Source organism: Diadema antillarum, unplaced genomic scaffold (assembly GCF_040938485.1).
Source record: "Diadema antillarum isolate AM-2024a unplaced genomic scaffold, OU_Dant_1.0 seq00001022_RagTag, whole genome shotgun sequence".
Taxonomy (NCBI): domain Eukaryota; kingdom Metazoa; phylum Echinodermata; class Echinoidea; order Diadematoida; family Diadematidae; genus Diadema; species Diadema antillarum.
This window is the reverse complement of record NW_027271857.1, coordinates 537,905-561,321: the sequence shown is the minus strand read 5'-3', so window position 1 is coordinate 561,321 and position 23,417 is coordinate 537,905. Positions and strand designations below refer to the sequence as shown.

At 36.8% G+C, this 23,417-nt stretch overlaps 1 protein-coding gene across 1 annotated transcript; it reads left to right on the top strand.

Moving 5' to 3' along the window:
* The first annotated feature begins 5,287 nt into the window (after positions 1-5,287).
* On the top strand, positions 5,288-22,127 carry LOC139742821 (ATP-dependent RNA helicase DHX58-like). Its single transcript, XM_071653336.1, has 7 exons — positions 5,288-5,492; positions 6,289-6,939; positions 8,635-8,808; positions 9,199-9,382; positions 10,368-10,491; positions 13,443-13,683; positions 15,111-22,127. Exons 1-7 carry the CDS (start codon positions 5,333-5,335, stop codon positions 15,305-15,307), a joined length of 1,731 nt encoding a protein of 576 aa, XP_071509437.1. The 5' UTR covers positions 5,288-5,332; the 3' UTR covers positions 15,308-22,127.
* Positions 22,128-23,417: the final 1,290 nt, after the last annotated feature.

Genomic DNA, 23,417 nt, shown 5'->3' with positions numbered 1-23,417 from the left:
TTCTCACAGTGAGTCAATCTCTAATAAGCGAAAGAACCATCATCTTTGCCTATCGCTAAGGAGAAACGTTGATTTCCTTTGCAATCAGAGTTCATGTATTGGCGTTTGGAGGGGTAACACTTATTACGAACAATTATAATACGCACACATTGGAGCTTTCACTGCAATATCGTTGTGGATAAACATTTCGTAATCTTGTCCACAACGGAGCTTGATTTGATGGTTCTCTTCGCACAAGAGCATACCGGTTTCCACACCTTTACACCACAACCCCCCATGCTAAATTTAGAGCAGGGGGAATCCCACTGATGACGGCTTTCGGCGCTTCCACTTTTCTATAGGGGTGTTCTTTATCGTGACCGCTGTAAATAAACACTTGATACCATCACATATTATTATCATCGGATATATCAGAACAACTACTATTTAATCTTCTCTTCTCTGCAGATGGAGGGAAATGAAACCAGACTTCGCTGATGCTTGACTGACTCAGCTCCAATCTTACATTACCCCTCCCTTAGAGAGATTAAAGAGCCAAAAGAAATCGTCGCTGCACGATATGCAGACAGCAGGTACCTGCCGTCCATTTTCAACACAGTTGCTCAGAACCGTCGTCTTCAATACTTAGACTAAATCACGTACGTTCAGATTACATTTTTGTTGAAAATTAGGCGTTCGTCATGATGATTTGCTTGATCTTACTGTACGGTACTGCCAGTTAAGGTTATATGATACTGGAAACTAGCTACGTACTGGGACATGATCTGTGATTGAGAAAGAGGGCTACCGGAGAAACACGAGTCGTTGTAATTGCGCTGTGGAGTGGAGCTGTTTGTTCCGGAAAATCGTTGTGACTGAAGCCCACGAACGCGGAATCGACGGCTCAATGTTCTGCACACTCTAACAAGAAATTTGCGGTCAGAAAATATATTATTACTCTGTCTGTGCATTTCATTCGATTTACCATACTTCATATCCAGCAAGTATTGACAGTTGTGTATCTGCTGGTGCAGCATTAAATGTTATACCCATGCACGTCTCCACGCCATGTATGCTAATAACTACAGAAATTCTCCTAGCACCCTCAAATTGTCTGTTGGTAAGAAGTCTGGAGGGGTTTCTCGCTCGTCTCTAACTTGTTAGTGCTAGTGGATCGGAACTACACAATCTCAGTAGGGATATTAGCCTAAAGCATCTTCATTTGAGAATTAGTACTCTTGACAGCAGGCATAGACAGAAAGATCCGTCTGTCCGGAGGAGTCTTTTATATTTTTCACGTTATCGCTCTCCTCTACGGAGGGGATCCGTGAAGCCAGACGCAGTCTCCGCTGGACATTCCCCGACGGCCAGATACAGACTGATCTTTCGGTCAACGGCAGGCATTGCTCATTGAGTCTCACTGATCAAGATGGCGACTCCTAAGCGAAAGCCAGTGAGAACACTTAATAAAATTTTCTTGCATGTAAGTGCGGACTTAACAAGTGAACAGAGGAAAAAACTAATATTCTATACAAGCATTCCTAAGTTTGAGGCTGAAAAATGTTTAGAGGACTTTACTTATTTCTGGACGTACATGATGAAGCAATCGGAAAAGTACAGATATCATGAAGATGACCTGTCAGAGCTGTTTGAGGATTTGGAAGAGATTGGTGAACAACAGCTGGCAAAGGAAGCCAAGGAGATGTATGAGGGTAAGATTCCATTCCTATAAGAAAAGTGTGTAGTTGCAGACCAGGTAGAATGTCCTAAATTCATGTAAGGCTCAGAAACAAAATTGAACAGATTATAATTTTGGTACCTTTGCTAAAAAGAATGGACCTACATTGTATATAATGTTATTTGAGATAGACAGTCACAATGGCTACCAAGCATTTTCCAGATTTTCATGGTTACAGATTATGAACAGTTAAATTTGCTCTATCTGCCTTGAGATTGAAACTGAAATTTTTGTAGTTTATATTAAAAAGGTCCTGTTTACCTTTGGGAACAGTGATTTGAAAATAGTCTATATATTTTAATGCATGTGTAGGTCTGATATACAGGTCACAAAACATCCTATCATATAAAATTTTTTTGATAAAGCCTGAAATATATATTATAAGGAGATAGCTGTATTTTTCTCAATAAACCGTAACTGTAGATGGTTTAGTCTAGAAACTTTCTAAAATAACTATTGTTCACATTTTGTGTACTAAACAATACTTTAGACTAATACTTAAACTGCTAAAAAACACACTTTCCCGCCTGTTTTATGACACCAAATTTTAGCATAATATAAAAGAAGACTTGCTCTTTCAGAAAATATGAAAAAACCAAGATGGGCTAGGTTGACACATTAAACTTATTTTCGGTCCTTGTGCAAAATCAGTGTGTGCTACTTTTAGTTCATTTTGTGATGCACATTCACATATAATGCACTTTCTTTAAAGGTATGATTTACATAAAATGAGACAATTAATTACTAGTAATGCACTTTCCTCTGAGAACCAATATCATAAGATTCATATAATTCACATTGGCCTTGAATTCAGTGTGAGGAAGAGTGTTCCTCATTCATCTAGTGAGCATCAGTCACAGTTGAAAAAGCACTAACAGTTGGCTCACCGTCTGTGTAGCACGGACGCAAAAAGCATGTCTGTAAACCAGGGAGGTGGGAAAGTTTTTTACCTCTCCAGTGTATGAATCGTCTGTCAGTGCAGCAATAGTGATATAATGAAACCAAATCAACAACAGAATTGAATTTGCAGGCTTTTTTAATGATTTTTTTTCTTGATGGTCTGTCGGGAGGGAAGAGCATTGGAGAGGAATGTCACATATTAATGTTTGTAATTGTCAAGGCTGCTGGTGACAACAACCAACCTCATTCACTTTCTTGTTCATGATTTCTTTAAACTTTGAAATAAAAAAAAAAAAAATGATTTCTCCTTATCAACTTCAATGGATAATACACTGTGGCAGGCAGACAGTATGTAATGAATCCCAATAGCCTGCATAGAGTTAAGTTAGTACAGTAATGAGACCAAAAGATCATGTAGAACAACGGCAAAAGTGTGTGTTCTCGGTCTTACAGCTCTGTAAATTTTTCATAGGCACACATGTCAAAACTGCTTCACTTCAGTTCTAGCATACAAGTATATGCGGGGGATCATGTTCTGCTCAAACTCTGCCTAGAGGAACTCTTCATGCGTTTTCATGATTTATGTCAAAACAAATAATTATAGTCCCTCTGAATTTAAGAGAATTGTGTCTGGCCTCATAATGAGTTTTATTTTGTTACGGGGTTTACCATATCAACTATGATAGTTAATTACCTCTTGCCAAGTTAGTACATCTTATTTTTTATTGGGGAAGGTGGGCTATTTAAAATATAATGATAATAAAAAATCCTTATGTAGTGTAGTCCATGTAGTCCACTTTATGAAAAGATGTGAGGCCTGGTTAGATTTTTCTTCTCTTTTTTTTTTTTTGGTGGTTGTAACTAGTGTTTCTAGGTGGAGAGAGGTGCTGTGGGGAGGAATGTCACATGTTTACAAATGTCACAGAGTTAGTGAGGCCATCCAACCTCATTCATTGTGTAGTTTATCATTACTCTTAACTTTGATTCAGAAGTCTTTATTTATGGTAAATTAGAACTGTGTATATTTATATAAATTATATGTTTACATATTGTATTGTTTCAAGATGTATTACATAATAATAAATTACCATATTATGCATGCACAAAATGAGTATGCACTCATTTCTTTGACATGATAATGTATGATATTACATGTAATTGTATTACGCATGTAAGCATCAACTGTATGGAAAATTGTGAATGTAAGTTAAGTCTTACTAAACCCGACTATATTTCTTGCCTGTCTGGTCAGAGGACCTTGCTGCCATGCTTGTGAGATGTCGACTTATAAATGCACTGGGCATGCATATCTCTCATGTTAGAAATACTGATGTGGTGTCTTCCCATTTTGTTTCAGCATTCTTAGAATACAAGGCCAAAATGCACACACCAGAGGGCCAGAGTTCTCCACCATCAAACTTTCGAGCACAGCCTCAAGGCATGCAAGCATCCCCATCACCAAGGAAGCAGCCAGAGGTGGGGGCATCACCATCAACAGCATCAACGGCCAAGTCTCCAGCTGTACTACCTCAGTTTGGTGATCAAGAGAAGTCTCCACCTCAGACACAAATTGCCAGCTGTAATGGACAAAGGGTTCTTGCCCCCTCTGGGCAAACTCAAGACCATCAGAATCTGATCAGCAGGCCATCTCCTCTGCGCAGCAAGGAACCAGGAAGTGATGTAGCACCACAGAGCATGCACCATTCAGTACCACCTCCTCACAGCGCTAAAGGATCTGGTGCTGGAAATGAGGGAAGTGTCTCTGAATCACATTTACTTATATCAGAATCTCGACCTGTTGATACCGCGCCAACGCAGCAGCTTTCTGCCCAAATTAGTGTCTCTACACCATCAAATCAAACATTGCCATTGCAGGTGCAGCCATCTTCCACCCTTGAACAAACAATGAATGCCATGAAAAGTATGTCACTGTCAGATATGGAACTCTTGCTTGGAACCGATGAACGTGACAAGGTTCCTCAGTCACCTTTGCATCAGGAGACAGAAATTGATGCTGAAAGTCAGAATCATCCAATTTCAGGGCTCACTCCAGATGTAGTGAAGGATTCTGCTTCACTTGAACTCAGCAAATCCTCTGCTGTAGAACTTGATAGTGAGTTGCTGCATGGAGGTCACACTAGTAAACTTCAGTTTTTGATCCCAACCAAGGAGGTTTCAGCAAGATTTGGTGAGGATCTTGTTGGCAGCAGACTTGGTACAGATACAACAAAGGACTCAGAATCTCCAGGTCAGGCAGAGTCATTTGCAAAAAGGGAAGAGATTATCTCAAGACCAAAAGTGGAACTGAATTTTAATGCTTCAACCAAGGACAGTACAAAGACTACACTTCGAGGGTACCAACATGAACTTGCTGATCCAGGCATAAAAGGAAGGAGCTACATCATTTGTGCTCCCACTGGATCTGGTAAGACGATCACAGTGGCAAATATTTGCTACCAACAAATGCTGGAAAAGAAACAGGAAGGCCGTGAAGAAGACTTTAAAGCAATATTCATTGTACCAACCAGGCATTTGAAGAAGCAGCAGCGTGAAGCTTTCCAGGAGTTATTTGCACCAGGAACTGTGGCTGCACTCGGGCCAGGGGAGCAGTTCAGCAGTGTCTTCAATAGGGGCAATGTCAGAGTACTGATGATAACAGCACAAGTCCTTGTTAATGCACTCATCCAAGGGCAGTTTTATCTATCTGATGCTTCAATGATTGTGTTTGATGAATGCCATCACACAACTCTCAATCATCCCTACAATGAAATTATGAGGCAGTACTTGAAAGACAAGAAGGTGCTTCTTGCAGAGAAAGTTGCTGCTGGCAAATGGCAGGTGGGACTACCACAAAAAGGGCTTCCACAAGTCATTGGTGAGATGAATGCATGCATTATTTACAAGATTATTATGAAATCCACTAAATGTTCAAGTTGGCTTTCATCAGTAGGGCAAAGTTGAACAAAAGAACAATTAAGGTTTCATCAAAATTAGACAAATAGTTTAGAATGTATCAATTTTGTGTATTAAAATTTTTCTCCTGTACTGCCCTTCCCTTTTTTAATAGAGGGTAAGTAGAATGTTACATGGTGATCAATCATCTCCCAACCAGTCACATTTTCCAACAAACTGTATGTGATTCACTCTTGTGTGGAAGATTGGTGGATACTACTGTGGCCAAAGTTGTTTATTATCAATACTTGATTATAAAAAAAAAAAAAATGTAGCAACTGTTAGGGTATGATCAGAAACCGTAGTTTTTCTAGCAAACCTATTTGGTTTGCATGTATTTCACATTTTTGTTGTTGCCCAACAGAAATTGCGTTGTTAGACTGTCTTTCGTGCATCATCTCTAATGCATAAGTATACATTTTGGAGCAAAAATTGACAGTTCTGTAGGCCTGTGAGAATCATGCTTTCCCTTTAAATTGTCATTTGTAAATTCCAAAAATAAGAACAAATTGATCATAATCCAGATGTCTGTAACAATATTAGCATTCGTTTGATGAACTTTTTTATCATTAGGTAGCAATAATATTCAAGCTGCTCTTACAATTTCAAGTATCATTCTTATTACCGTTTTTTTTTTCTCGTTTGTTTTTTGTTTTTTGCATGGTGAATGATATTGGTGAAATCAATTCACTGATACTTAACCTGTTCAATCTTCCCAGGTCTCACTGCTTCCATTGGTACTGGCACTTCTGATGATGCCCACAGTCACATTGTCACATTGTGTGCAAACCTGGACTGTTTAGGGGTGAAGGTTGTTGAAAAGCCAGAGAATATTGAAGAACTGAAGGAAAAGAACAAGCCTCCCGAAGCAGACAAAATAGTTGCCACTCCAAAAAAGGATGAGACAGATATCAGCAGACGTTTCGTACAACTCTTGAAGGAAACTATGGAAGATATTGAAAACCATCTACTTTCCAAATACTTGAGTATGGACATTGAAAATGACCAGATGTCACCGAAAGGGACTCAAGACTATGAATGCTGGATAGCCACTATACGATCCCAGGCAGAAGGTCACAATGAAGACCTATATGCCTGCGCATCATACCTCTTCCACCTCAACCTTGCTCTCATGGTCTATGAGGACTTACGGGCCACAGACGCCGTCCAAGCAGTTGAAACATTCGAGTTATCGACAAGGTCTAGCATTGGTGTTACAACGACTGGAAGAAACTGCCGCCTCATCTATGAGAAAAATTTGCCAGAGTTGAGGGAGCTAGCAGAGAGGGATGATCCTTTGGGTAATCCAAAACTCCTTTACCTGCAAGAACTCGTCAAACATGTCTTCCAAAAAGAACCAAAGTCGAAAGGTATTATTATTCATGTCCTTCATAAAAGAATTATACTGTGGTTAAAGATTCACAGTGTATTAAATTGGTAAAAATATAATTGCTATACTTTGATAAAAGTTTTGTGTAAGGATGGCAAAATGTATTCTATTTTTTGGGGGGGGAGGGGAGGGGGCAAAGGAAAAACAAGCACTATGATGCAATGACCAAGTGTAATACACATGCATGCATGTGAACATTTAATTGTAAAAGGCTTGTTGATAGCAATGTTTTTTAGAGATTGTCAAGTTTCATTTACGATCAGTGCAAAAATTACAGCGTAAAAGTGATCAAAATTGGATAAAAAATTAGGAAGTTGGGACATGATAAAATTTTGAAAATTTTTGAAAAAAAGAGGATGCAGTTTATACACCCTTGCAGCCAATACCTACTACATGTCTGCATATAGTGTACGGACAATGTACCTTAGGTGTATCGAACATCACAAAGAAAAAAAAAGGAACAATTTCAAACTAAGCATTAAGCTTATTTATTGCTTTAAATATTTCTCCACTTTTCTTTATTGCTTTTCTGATTTAAAAGAACAAGAATAAATAGACCCCCAAACAGCCAAAAGAATTAGCCATTGCCATACAATTAAAATATTACAACAACCAAATGATGGAGAACAAACCCTTCTTCTATTTGTTCATTTTCTCTTACTCAGTGATACATAGTCCTACACCGAATGTTGGTGAAATAATTTCCTTGTTATTAGGCATTCTTCGGTGTATTTCCTTTTCCTTATTGCACAAAAATCAACACATTTTCTCCTCTAAACATTTAACTGAATTAAAGCAACATGTCGGCAGCATCTCGGCCTTTTGCCAGGCATTATCTGTGCTCGTCGGCTGGCTGTTATTTTTTTCTTCTCCCCCCGACAGCCAGAAAAAGGAGTGCACTGCAGTCAAAGGGACTGTATAGTACTGGTTGAGGTGGGGATTCAGGTTTATTACATTTCTAAGTGAGATAATGAGAAACCTCTTATGAAATATAAAAGAGCATGTAATTTGAAGCAGGAGTCAACGTTTATTTGATGAAAATTGGTTTTCAAATGGCTGAGATATCAAAAAAGTGATAATGATAAAAGGCAACATGCCATGCCTTTTATTAGGATCTCTTTGTTTCGCCTTGTTTTTGGATATCTCAGCCATTTCAAATCCGATTTTCATCAAATAAACTTTTGATACCCCTTACAATTGCATGCTCTTTGACATCTCATAGAGTGGTTTCTGAATATCTCGCAAAACGTTAAAAGCTAAATCCTCACCTCTACCAGAACTGTACACACCCTTTAATGCACGGATGTGATTAGTACGCCATATTTATGGTTATTTAAAAGTATTGGAGAGAATAGCATTCTTGTCTCATTATATTGACTGCAAAATGTCATAATGGACAACTTTATGTGTCCAAAGGAATGAGCTCTGATATTGTTAGTTTGTTAGTTTTTTTTTCTTTTATGAAGAAACAAAGAGGCCAAATGCCCACATCTCTACTGATTTTAGTTGTGCTTGTCTGTGAAAGTGGTTTCTCTCTTTTTCCTGTATGATTTTAATGTTAAAAGAGAAGGAGCTGTAAACAGAAATGTGTATATTTGGATTAAAAATGTTACATATTGACAGACTATAACTGCCCTGTAATTGACTGAACATTTTGTCATCTATGCATGTGTAGCGATCGTATTGGCACGGACCAGGTTTGCTACATTGGCCCTCCTTGAATTCATTAAAGAAAGCCAAGATCTTCAAGAGATAGTTCGTCCAGTTCGTATTGTTGGACAGAGCAAGGAGGTTGATGCAGGACAGACCGAGGCCAAGCAGGAGGCAGCTCTTGACCGCTTCAGAGATGGTCAGTACCCGGACACTTACCTTTAAGTAATCAGAAGTAATATTTTTTTTTGTGCTTAAAATGTTGAGGGATTAATTTCAAACCCTTGTCTTAGAATATTCATTTTTAGACAAAACTGAGTTACCAAATAACTAAAGTACTTTCATTTGTCAGTGATGAATTATTTACTCACTTCACTGCAATTATGTAATGTTCTCTCTCCATGTTAATAGATGGCAGGCTAAAAAAATCCAGAATAAACTTGTGGGTTTTTGTTAAGTGTAATATTAATCATATATGCAACATAGCCAGCACAGTCTTACTGCAATATGCTGTTTGTCACTGGACTTTAAGATGTTTCACTCAGGTTAATGTTTTGTTTTTGTTTTTGTTTTTGTTTTTCAATGACAGATAATGAGGACCACCCAGACAGAGCAAACCTTCTCGTTGCGACTGATATCGTGCAAGAAGGTCTCAACATTCCTGCCTGCAACGCCATCATTCGCTACAACTTTGTCAGCAATGAGATTGGCACAGTGCAGTCCAAGGGCAGGGCTAGGGCAGAGAAGTCCATGTGCTTTTTGATTGTAGAAAGGCAAGTCACACTTGATTCTAGCTGTTGGAGAACGTTGCTTTGAAGAGAACAACCCTGAACATGCCATTTCATGGGTCGACATACCTACAGTTATTGTGCCTCTTGATTTTGGTAGACTTTTTCTTGCATGCAAGACTGATTTTAATGTGATGTTACCCCAGAAATCCAAGTTGGCATGTTCGCTAGGTTGAAATCTATTGCTGGAGTTCTTCCACTGATTGTTTGAAGCCTATAAATAAATGCATTTCTGGAAAACATGCACCTTTGCACTAGTAAGATATTCAGTGGATATATTCAGAGTTTAGCTGTGCTGTGTGTTTCCCACTGATTTTAATTTCTCATGTGATGTAGAAAGGACATTGTGAGGATACTGTGGTATTAAAGATTCAATTAACAAAAATCCCATCAACACAAGTATGAGATACAATTGATATCAATATCTCTGAAGGAGCACAGAATTCATACTGGTTATATTTGTACAATTGAAAAAAGTGTGTCAAGGAATATCTGCATTACCTTATTTTTTGGTTGAAAGTGTATCTGGAGCTGAAGTTGGAAAGAATCGACCATTACCTGCAGATTAATGTAGTTCAAGATAAACCCTTACTTTATGCATACACTTACTGACACAACTCAAAATGGTATGATTTTGTATGCTTATCTCAAAATCTTCATTTGCTTTTGAAGTGAAACAGTGTCAGAAAGTAAAGGAATCTTTACCAGTTTCCAATCATATGAATCTTAATCATAGTAAAGATAAGCCTTCATGGATAAAATGTCCATTTTGCTCCTTGATGACCAACAATGGACCCTTATCTCAGAATCCTGTGAGCTGAACCCCAGGCACTGACTGCCAGGAGCCTCAGTGTCACCTCAACTGTTTTGAAGAAGTTGTCAGAAAATGGCCAAAAAAGAAGAAGAAGAAGAAGTGAAATGGCATAATTAGAACAAGAATGAAGACAACTTCTTGGTTCTCTCTCAACAGTGGCTCTCTAAATCAGAGACGAGAATACCAGAACCGAGAAAGGATAGTGAAAATGGATGAGGCCATCAAGCAAGCAAAGGAGATGGATCCCAGGGAATGGCGCAGGCAGCTAGCACAGAGACAGGTAAGTTTTTTGCTTCATTACCATTACTCATGTTTGAATTCCACAGCTTTTTCCTAGCCATCTTAAAACCAAAGTTCAATATTTTTCCAATATCTATGCAATGCCTAAAGGTATTTTCTTTAAACTTGATATATATACTTGTATTGAAAGATAAAGACTCTCTAGGGAAAGGGTTGGGCCGTTGGGTCAAAGGTCAAGTGAAAATGCTACAATTTAGAGGGTCAAAGGTAAAGTGAAAATGCTTAAATTCGTGAATGTTTGCTCTCTGAAACAATTTAGCCAACCAAATGAAATCTAGTTCAGTGAATGTATGAACACTCAAAACATGTAGGGTTGTGACACAAACTTTCAAACATGCCATTTCAGTTTTTAGCCAAAAACGAAACTGTCATCTCACTCTGTTAAACTGTACTACAGACCTACTGGGAGAATAGTGTGATATGTCAGAGACATACTAGTAGCAATAATGACATTTCTTCTTTTTTTTAGCTCACCTGAGCCGAAGGCTCAAGTGAGCTATTGCGATCGCTCTTCATCCGGCGTCCGTCGTGCGTAAACTTTTTACATTTTCATCTTCTTCTTGAGAACCCCATGACCGATTTTCACCAAACTTGGCATGTAGCACCCCTAGGGGGATAGGATCTCATTTTTGTCTCGCCCACCGAAGGTGAAGGCGAGACTAAGGGATCCAAATGGCATCCGTCCGTCGTCCGTCCGTCGTCCGTCCGTCGTCCGTCCGTCGTCCGTCCGTCGTCCGTGGTCCGTCCGTGGTCCGTCCGTCGTCTGTGGTCCGTCCGTCGTCCGTCACAAATGTTAAAGTTTACCTGCAAGACTCTCTTATGATGCATAACTTGGCAACTGTTACAGCAATGGCAGCCACACTTGGGTGATAGAAGCACTAGGGGTATCTTCATGTTATAGTGTTGTCAGAGGTCATGTGATGATGTCAAAGGTCATTTGAGGTCATATATTAAAGAGTATGTGCAAGACTCTCTTTTCTATGTTAAAGTTTACCTGCAAGACTCTCTTTTGACAAATAACTTCACATAAGTTGCTTGGATTACAACCTAACTTGGGTCATAGATGCACTTGGGGTACCTTCATGTTATGGTGCCGTTGGAGGTCACAGGATAAGGTCAAAGGTCATTTGAGGTCATACGTTAAAGTTTACTTGCAAGACTCTCTTATCACATGTAACTCGACACATGTTGCTACAATGGCAATCAAACTTGGGTGATGGATGCACTGGGGGTACCTTCATGTTATAGTGCCGTAAGAAGTCGCATGATATGGTCAAAGGTCATTTGAGGTCATATGTTAAAGTTTACTTGCAAGACTCTCTTATCACACGTAACTCAGCACATGTTGCTACAATGGCAATCAAACTTGGGTGATGGTAGATGTCTCTTGGGAAATTGAAGGTAACCACAAGGTCAAAGGTTACAGACAGGGGTCAACAAACTTTTAGGGCCCAATGTTAAGTTTTTAGGGCGCATTTCGTTTATGGCTCATAACTTTTGATCCCTTTGTCCGTTTCTGACCAAACTTGGATGGAAGATGTCCCTTGGGGAGGTGAAGGTCGTCACAAGGTTAAAGGTCACAGACAGGGGTCAACAAACTTTTAGGGCCCAATGTTATGTTTTTAGGGCGCATTTTGATTGTGGCTCATAACTTTTGATCCCTATGTCCGTTTGTGACCAAACTTGGACAGTAGCTGTCCCTTGGGGAGTTAAAGGTCATCACAAGGTCAAAGGTCACAGGAAGGGTCAACAAATTTTTAGGGCCCAATGTTAAGTTTTTATGGCGCGTTTCGATTATGGCTCATTACTTTTGATCCCTTTGTCCGTTTGTGACCAAACTTGGATGGTAAATGTCCCTTAGGGTGTTGAAGGTCACCACAAGGTCAAAGGTCATAGGCAGGTCAATCAACTTCTGGGAGTTATAAAAAATATAAATTCCTTGTACGCGAATGGGCGAGACACAATTTGGCGATTGCCTTGTGTTGAAATGGGCACCATGGTCCACCTGGGGGGCCCTAGGGGGCCCAAAACCCCTAAAATTAAGGAATCTTTAAAAATCTTCTTTTCTAGAACCAGAAGTGATAGGGCTTAGTTGATACTATGAGTAAGTACATTGATGACTGTAGTTTTAAATTTCTTCATGGGGGAATCAGGGGTACCCCCCTTGGGACCCAGGGGAGGGGGTGGGGAGGGGTCCCAATGGGGCCTAAATTGTACATTTTCATCTCCACTTTGAGATCGCCATGTCTGATTTTCACCAAACTTGGTAGGTAGCATCCCTGGGGGATAGGATCTCAATTTGTTCAAATGGGCACCATGGCCCACCTGGGGGGCCCCCAGGGGGCCCAAACCCCCTAATCTTCTGCTTCTTATTTGTCTTTTTAGAGGTGATGTTTTTGCACATTATTGTTTTTTGGTGAATTGTGATATTTGTGCATTGTTTTGCATGTACAGTACTTTCTCTTCTAGTTTTTAGTCATAGAATGAGAACAGTATTGCCATTGCCGTTATTGCTGAGTTGTCAATACATTATCTATTTGAGGAGAACATGATTAATTTAAATTAAGGGATATTTGCTGTGAAAAATGTTACGGAGAGTCCATAATGATATTGATTGGCTGTTGCATTTCTGTGGACATTGTAAAATCATCAATAATTCAAATAAAACGTCAGTAGGATAACATTTTGCCAAAATATTTCAAAACTTTCTCATTGTACATTTAATTTGTTAAATGAACCACAAAGCAACATTCATGGACTATTCTATTAAGTTATGACATATCTTTGCAAGTTTAACATCTGGATAAGATTATTCTCCACTTTCGGCGATGATGTTTAGTCTTGTTAATCGAGACTGTAAATGTTCTTATTCTGCATGCAAGCATGAGAGAAAGACAAAAATACCTATATTGGTGAATTCTCTGTTCTCAGCTGACTATCATCCAGAATGTGGAAGAGAAGGAGGCAAAGACCCAGGCCCACAAGTCTTCTCATAGTGCATCTAACGTCAAAGTCTTGTGCAATCAGAAAGACTGCAGGGCCTTTGTTTGCCATGCAAAGGACATTGAGCGCAGACTGTCCAACTATACCTGTCTTGATGGCACCATCTCAGAACGAACCAGGATCAGGAGATTCAGTATTCCCAGAGAATTCAGAGAGTCAAGAACAGTCGGTGAGTGCAGTAAAGCAGTTGTAAACATCTATGCATTTGTCCCAATTGTAGGGAAGTACAGAAGGAAATATCTATAGGCTCTTTTCTTTTCACACCTTATGTACCCTTGTGGATGGAGACAGATGTACAAAAAAGTAAGTCGTATGCCCCATCTTAATGTAACTTTATACTCTTTGACTCTAGCTTTAGAGCTAGAGTTATCTAAACATGGCCTGAAACTGGCACTAATGGCAGGTAGTGATTCTTATAGCATTGTCATTTTTATGGTGACTCTATGTATCTCAAATAAAATGTCTTTACTTTTACATTTTCTTAAATAGCTTGTTCCCACCTGACTCCTGTAAAGATATATCATGAAGAATATAATGTAATTGAATATCATCCTTTCTTCAACATATTTGATTGACGAAAAATCTGAGTTAGGTCTTGATATAGAGCCAAGAATGTAATGATACTGGAAATGCTTATCATTCAAATAATTCAGTATTCATTCTACAAGCTGTCATTTTCCATTAGATGATATGTCATATGTCTCTCATATGACTGCATTCCTGAATACTTCCATGGACACTGCTGGAATAAAATTGAATTAAATGGACAGAATATTGAAAGATTCATAAGAATTTGACATAAAATGAAAAGCAAGATATCTGTTGCAAATACATTATATGCCACTTGGATGTCTGCCTTACAGTCATGTTACTGGTCTATATAGATACGTTAAAGAATATCATAAATTTAGCAACTTACTACCTTTTCTCAATAAAAGATATTATCACAGTGTCATTAGAGCTTTACAAATGTGTGATGTCATCACACTATTGTAATGCTCCATGTGGGTGACACACTTCATATTTTTTTTTTACTTTCTTACAAAAGAAAAAAATAAATTAAGTTATAGTGTGCTGGTCAGTGGGAAAATTTTTAGGTATATGCATTATCAACTCCTAATTTCAATAGTGTTGTTTACTTTGACCTGCATCGCTTGTGCAAAGCACCCACGCAAAAGTGTGAAAACTCTGAATTTCCTTAGAATTCTTACTTTATATGATGTAAGTTATTAGTATTTTATTTATTTGAATTTATTTTATTCAATGTCAATTTGAACATGATTTGAAACTTTTCAATTGCTATGAACACCACACTTTTTAAGAACCAAGGGGAAGTGTCATTTAAAAAAAGAAGAAGAATGTTTTACACTTGTTTGAACTGGTGTTACTCATACAGTAATACAACTGTACAAACATTTATTTGAAAACAGCACAGGACTGTCTTATAGCAGTAGTATAGCAGTTTGCAACCATATCTGAGTCCTTGAAATGACAATGGCAGTTGGTATGATTCTTGACCATAAACTTGTCATCTTGCAGCCTGAAACTTACCTATTACATTTATTTGGCTTTCTATGTTGTCTGAACCCAATGTAGGGACAGTAAACTGCGGGAAATGTGGCAATCAGTTGGGTCAAGCCATTGAGTTTCTTCGAGGAGGAGTTTACAAACCAGGCCACAACCTGTTGCTGAAAAGCCTTGTGTTTCAATACCAGCTGGATGACGGAAGTCTGGAAGAAAAGACCTTCAACAAGTGGAAGAAGGTTGACTTTGAGATTGCTTCAGAGCAATGAAGTGATTCTAGGTGCCGCTTGTCCTGCACTGGATTGATTGTATACGCAGCCAACTGCTCAGTAGTGCACCTCATTCATTTATTGCGCCTGCATGAGGCATCAATGGTATGACTTGTTGGAAGATAAAATATAAAATTTACTGTAAAACAAGATATTTTTGCAGCATGAAATTTTTGCCAATTGGAGCTGAAGGCCTTTGTCGCGGCATGAAAGTTGCCTCTAACATTCAATGCATATAGTGTTGACATGAACTGTGACATGCATTTTAATTTTGCGAATCTTGGCTCTCGCAAAAATTTAAAATGTACGCGAACATTCCTTGTTTTACATGCAGTATCTACTGCCTTCAACTTACTATCCTTCTCCATAAATTTTGAACATGACACACCCTGTAGCCCATATATATTGGGTGAAATAGAGATGGGCATCCTTGTAATGTTCATTGCATTGCCAAGTGGTATTACATTAGTTCATGGAATGTCATACATGAAGTTTAATTGCTTTGAAGTTGTGCATGGTTTGTAGTAATAATGATATTACACTTGCCTGATACAATGAGTGACACTAACAATGTACATTAATGGTTTGCTGTATTATCTCAGTTGAATGAATTACTATGGAAACAATCTGCCTGTTCATTGTTTTTTGCTAAAGGATGCCCATTATCATTATCATTATCATTACAATATAAGTCAAATGAATAATCCAGTTTATTGCAAATTTAACCCATGCAGATACATGGAAGCATTATGTCATTTACTATATGTGTATTTTCTCTCTGCTTTTTAATATTTCTTTGTAGCATTTTACTTTCTCTTTAGTCAGTCTTTGAAGACATCCTTAACCCGTAGAGGACGAGTCCCAAGTACAGTATACTCGGGCATGCATCTGTGGGAAATGCGTGTTGTAGCAAAATCAAACCGTCCTCAATGGGTTAAGAATTGTGAATTTATACCATGAGGATATCAACAAACAAACAAAGCAATTGAAATGAGTAAGATATCTGTCACCTGCTACATCAAATTGTTTTTGTGGTTTGAAGTGGATATTGATGTGCCTTCAAAGATAAATATGATTGATACACTTGATAGTATATACAATGTACATAGTCACTGGAATAGTATACATGTGAATGGTTGAAAGTGTACAAGATTTCACACAAGGCGACAGATGAGGCAATCTATTCAATGTTGCTTGGCCTTGTTGAATAGAGGGTCTCATCTTTCATTAAATAGATCTTGTTTTCCATTGCTTGAGTTAGAAGTATACACTCTTTGTTTTATACAACGCCTTGGATGTCAACACATAATGGTCCACATTGATTCTTGAATATAAATACAGAAACAGCAGCCATTTCTCATGAAAGGCAAATGGTTGTGCAATTGTATAGTGGCATAGTAAAGTATGTAAGGCAACAGTCAGTTGAAATTGTTGACGGTGATTTAGGGATTGAGCATGCAAAGGTGTTATTGTCTTGTCAGAGGGATGCAACAGTGCAGATATGTGAGTTGATTAAAAGCCTTTCATGGGAGTAAATGTAAATGGGTGATGTCAGAGTGCATTATCCAAATCATTTGACAAAAATTATGCATTGAACAGTGACATTGTGCAGTGGTACTTTTACCTGCATGTCACATGATACACAGTCAACCAATTGGATAGCTAGAATCTTTATACTTGTGTAAGATGACGTGTCCTATTCCTTGTTAATTAGGGCAAGACAAATTGACTGCTATGCTCTTTATTACTGACTTGCCTTCACATGCCTACATGTACAATGTTGCTATAACATCATTTACAGTAAATCTCTGCATAACAGAATACTCTATTCTAGAACAGAACATGCTTCTCTGATACACTGTAGCTGTGTAAATATAACAAAATTATGAATTAATTGTAGGTTAATTTGCATTTCATTATATCCCATTATTTGTAGTCATTTATAACCATTTGGATACTTACAACAAACTCCCATCTATGTCAGATTATGATGATTTTGCCAATTTAGTCTTATGTGAATGTAGCAGTTATGGTTTAGAAATGTGTTGTAGATGCAAATTGTCAAAGCAAGCCAAACAAATGCTTTGATTCCCTTATTACACTTTATTAAAAAGTCATTGTCTTTACCACAAACGTGGTCATACATCTAGGAAATTATTGAGAGTTTAAGTAGACATGTTCGTGCAATTCATAATCCAATTAAAACATTTTATGAGACCAAGTAACTGATATAAAGAAAAGAGGCTTGCGCATAACGGGAATAATTATGTACATACAAAGTACATGTATACTCTACAACATCTGTTCCTTAAAAGGAATTAATTGTTCATTCCTATTCTAAGCCATGGTGTAGAAGGAATTGCGCAAATGCTGCAGTAGCCTTATGGTATAATATAATGTTTCTAAATAATGATGGAAATATTAAAGGAAAATGTAAATGCATGTACTTTAAACAGGTACAGTATAGAGACTTATATTGCAGATTTAGAGCTACATAAATCTAATTGACAAATTTTGCCAGTGTTGTGTGCAAACAAAAACTGTGATATTTTGTGATAGTTGCACTTGTCAATGTTAGCATCGCTTATATTGTTAGTATTCTGTGACAAAATCTCTCCTTGCCAATATTATTTTCCTGTTGGGTGGCAGCATGAGTAAAAGATGGGCAAACTGTGCTCATTAATACTTCACCCTTATAACTAACCTGCCCTTTAAGGGTCTTAAATCTACAGTGCAGAAAGCATTGCCATGGTAACAAAAAGTTTCCCAAAGCCTTGTGGAGTGAACTTCTCCCACAGAATTTAAGCAATTTATTTCAAATTTGGCATGTATAATGATCCATAAGTGTAGTTATGCAAGACACTCTTTGCATTTGTACCCGACAAGGCGTTGCCATGTATATAACAACATATTTTCTTGAAAATCTTGTGGATGGACTACTTCCATAATTTTGAAGTAATTGCACTCAAATTTGGTGTACATAATGACATTGAAGTGCAAGACATTTTTTTTTTTGTGTGTGTGTGTATGTTGCAGAAAGCATTACCATAGTAACAACAATTTCCCCAAAACCTTGTAGGGCAAACTACTTCCACAGTGTTTAAGCAATTTCTTTCAAACTTGGTATGTAGGGCCTAGAAGAATCTACATAGGTGTAGTTATGCAAGACACTCTTTGTGTTTGTACCTGACAAGGTGTTGCCATGGTAACTGCATATTTCCTTGAAAATCTTGTGGAGTGAACTAACACAATTGTGAAGCAGTCAAACTCACAAGGTACTCACAAGGTACTTCACACATACACACAGGCACACACACACACATAACATTTTATCAAACCCTGGTTCAATTCTTTTCATAGAAATCTGGGCCACTGGAGCAGGGGTATTAATCACCTTCAGTGATACTTCTAGTTTTAATTCATATTAAGGGTGTGTACAGTTCTGGTCGAGGTGAGGATTTAGCTTTTAATGTTTTGCGAGATATTCAGAGACCACTCTATGATATGTCAAAGAGCATGCAATTCTAAGGGGTATCAAAAGTTTTTTATGATGAAAATCGGTTTTGAAATGGCTGAGATATCCAAAAACAAAGTGAAATAAAGAGATCCTAATAACTTTTTTTGATATCTCAGCCATTTGAAAACCAATTTACATCAAATAAAAGTTGAATACTTCTTAAAATTACATATTCTTTCATATTTCATAAGAGGTTTCTCATTGTCTCACTTAGGAATGTTCAAAACATGAATCCCCACCTCAACCAGTACTGTACTGGCCCTTTAATTCATACCTTCACACATACACACACACACACATGCACACACACATACACAAACAAGAAATTAAAGATTTGCAGACCATATATTACATTTTCTTCTCAGATAAATTCTGCATGGCCACTGGGGTATCACTGAACAAATCCTAATTTTTGCTTAGACCGCAGAAATATGCCATCAAAAGTTTATAATTGCACATAACTAAATAAAACTAAATAGAAAGTCTTGGACCAACTTGTACACTTTTGTCATGTATGCCTTCAAATACAGCAGTACTATTTATACCATGTGAGTGTAATACGATTACCTGCTTCATCAACACATTTTCTGTGAGACAGGTCAACTTTTGCAGCATGCTGCATGCTTTGTAGATGCTTAGTTCATCATTGCACTCATTTGCTGAATAATACAGCATTATAAATATTGGTGTTATTATCATTATATGTACCACCTTTATCATTACTCTCAAACTCAAATGCAAATGAAGGCATAGTGGACTGGTAGAGTTGCTGGTTAACATGTCATATTTTCATTTGTTTAGAGAAGATCTCTTGAATACTGGTACTTACATTGTCTTCATATTCATAGCACCAACAACAGATATCAGTCAAATTTTGTGTTTACCCAATCCACAATCACTACTCCAACACCATATATTCAACTGTTTGTTGTTCCATACAGCTGTAATAAAAGGAAACAAAGTCATATGTACTCTTGTTTGTAAATACTCAGCTGTACTTTTTAATCAGCAGCACTGAAACAAAAAGAGCAGAATAAACTAACTTCCTCAGTTGTGAAGTTTATTGTGTTATATGATAAAGATTGAAATTGTAGGAAGTCTGAATTTTAGATGCACAATATTACTGAGTGACTATTTGATGGCTTGTGAGAGCTTGAGAGCACAATATTAGAAATGTAGTATTAGGAGACAGCGTGTTTATGTCGTAGACGGACTTTTTGCAATGAAATATGATTGAGATCCTATACTTACTTGAAATTTGAGAAAACTGCTTTCTCTTGACAACTGACATTGCAATGAAATTGTTGAATAAGAATATATTGTGTGTTGCAGTTAATATCAGGATGTCTCAATGGTTGCAATATAAATTGAAATATGGTTGCAGTAATGGAAACTTTCTTTTGGAATGTAACACTTCCTGCATTGTGTCTAAATTATATGGCATGTGTCTTTGATGTTCCATTTAAAAGATTTTATGGAGTAAATGTGTGTGATTGTTGCACAAAAATATGCAAAGAAACTTCTGGAAATATATAGCTGAAATAAGTGTTGTGTGATTTCTGTAACAGCATTGAAATTTTGTTTGACTTAAGTGGTAGATGAATTATGGTTTTGTCTACATATATAATCTTTCCATATGAACTGAGACCATGGAAAATGAATCAATAAAATTGCATTTTGTTGCTAATGTTGCTAGTGATTTTATTCTTATTATGTATAATGAGCTCAACTTTTGCCAATGTTTCAATGTCCACAAGGAATACATATAGTTGATATGATTTGTTGGGCCTAATGAACTCTTCATGATATCTATGAACTCGAGAATGTATGTACCTTTTAACATATGATATCCCCATGGGATACTATAGTAATAGCCTTTAGCCTTCTATTATTGTTGCAGGGTTCTTTGAATTTTTAAAGGATAAATGATGATAATGATAATACATGTAACAATGATAGTAAAAACTAATGATGATAATAATAATAAACTATTCTCATCTAGTCCATATTACATTCTGAAGGAAATCTCTATGTGCTGTAGGATGAAAGTGTAATAGAAACAAAAACCTGAATGATGGAGAAACACAAAATGGTTGAAATATTGTATTGTAAAATGAAATGTTGTTAGCATTGTTCTGGAACAATTAACGGTTTCTAAACAGGGGAGACCATTTCATTGCTGCCACTGCAAAAGCTTGTGCCCCATATAGTTTAGTGATGGTTAGTGGTTGAACTAAGATCTTGAACTTGAAATAACGATTTCTATAACCGATTGACCATTTTCAGATGGGTCGTCAGAGATACATATGGGTCAGAAAATTTCAAGGAGAAAGTTAATACATGTAACAGAATCTTGCATTTAATCCAGCATTGTATCGGCAACCAATATTCATGCAAGAATTGGGGATTGTGGTCACATTTATACAAGCAATGGCTACTGATCTTGTTGCCAAGTTTTAGACTCTTTAGTTTTTGGGTATCATGAAGTTCATGTAAAATGATTTCTTTTTATTCCTTTTGTTGTGTCATGTTATGCACTGAGTGATCGTAATAGAATGCTCAGCATAAAGTGGGCACCATGAAATTATCGTCTTGCACAGTGTACCTCTCTTCGAGAATGAAAGTAACGAAAACTTCACAATTCCTCAAAAGAAAAAAAAAGTATAATTGATACACATTTGTGACTCTGCAGGAGAAATGTCGGTTGTCATTGTCCCAAGACATTAAGGGTTGAATCCTTTTTGAAAATTTGTGTCTCAGTTCTTGTTTGTTTCTTGTTTTGCTTTGTCTTTTTAAATGGGTTCAAAGTGAACGTCAGAATCTGAAATACTATATGCCATGTTATAGCATGATACATTATGTTACATTATTGCAGTATGACAAAATCTATCATTATCAAATAAGACATGGGATAAGATGTGTATATGTGATCACTTTGTTATGTCTCTTGTAACAACTCAGAAAAATGTCTCCTTTTTGTCTGTGTTTTTTTTTTTCATCAATGTGTAGCCAAACATCAACTCGCCTGATTAGATTTTGGCCAGATTTTTGTTGAAAAAAAAATCAAGACAAAAAAAAGAAGCTTTACCGGTAGCCTTGATCAAAGTGTAAGAAGGTCAAACTTTTGTGAACATGTTACACGTGTATTTGATTTACATGTATGCTTACGAAAGTGGTTCAACAGTGCTACAAGGCAATTCACTGATCATGTTGAATGTCTCATGTGCGAAAAGATAATATCAGTCGATATTGTTATGTCAAATTCAAGGATGGCTATCTCATATTTTTGACAAGATTAAACACTCATTTTCGAAAAAAATGTCATTTGTTTATTCTAATTTCCTTCGTGCGTGGTAACTTCAGTATCCTTTGGGAAGTGTATACCTCTTTGCATCTGAGAACTGAGAGTGAAGAATTGACTCTCATTTTGAATCATTTTGGAGGTAAATCCTTGTGGTTGCGACTGAGGTGAAGTTGGTGGTTATTACATTTGCGTCACTCCAATTCAAATTGATATATTTTTTGCTTAAAGCACAAAAAAAAAAACACGCACACACACACCACCACACAACAACCACACACAGAAATTATCCTAAACGCTGTAAATGACTAGTGCACAAAAGTGCACAGTCTACACACAATACATTGACAGGTTATGAATATTTTGTTTTGAAAATACAAATAAAAAAATGATAATCTTTTGACACTTTCACTTGAGAAAAATATGCATATACATGTATATGAAAATATACATGTATATGCAATATACAATATATATATGAGCTTATACTCATATTTACTCAATATACAATATATATGAGTGAAGCTTATTTAATCAGATTATTATCAGAAAATTATTTTGTTATGAGAATAATTGAAATGTGAAATATAAATGAATGTTGTTATGTTTGTATGCTTATTGCATATGCGTGGGTAGCCCCCCCCCCCTATACATATATAAGGGGGGGGGGGCTACCCACGCATATGCAATAAGCATACAAACATAGGATTTATATATATATATATATATATATATATATATATATATATATAAATCATATACATATATATATATTTATTTATTGTATATATACATAATTATATATATACATAATTATATATATATATATACATGTATATATGATTTTATATATCATATGGATAAGGTATTTCGATTTTTGTATAATTTTGATCATTATTAATGATATTTATATACTATTGTTAAAAAGATAAAAGTAATATTAAAAGATTATCTGGATTGAAATGATTCGGAAAAAAATAAGATTAAAAAGAAATAGATTCATTATTTTATATATCTTTTTAAATCTCATTCCAAGTATTCTCTTCTGTCTCTTTCTATCTCTCTCGCTATCTCCTTCCTACCCCTTCTGTGTTTTTCTCTCTCTCTCCGCCTCCATACGCAAGTGTTTAATGTTTCTTATGTCATCACTGCCGTCTTACTTTTTTCAGTACATGTATAAACAAAATTTTAAAATTTATTGGAGAAGTATAATGATTTGTGAATATTTGATATTTTAGTCTATAAGTTTGTGTATTCAAATATGATGGTGACATGAAAATTATGTTTAATTT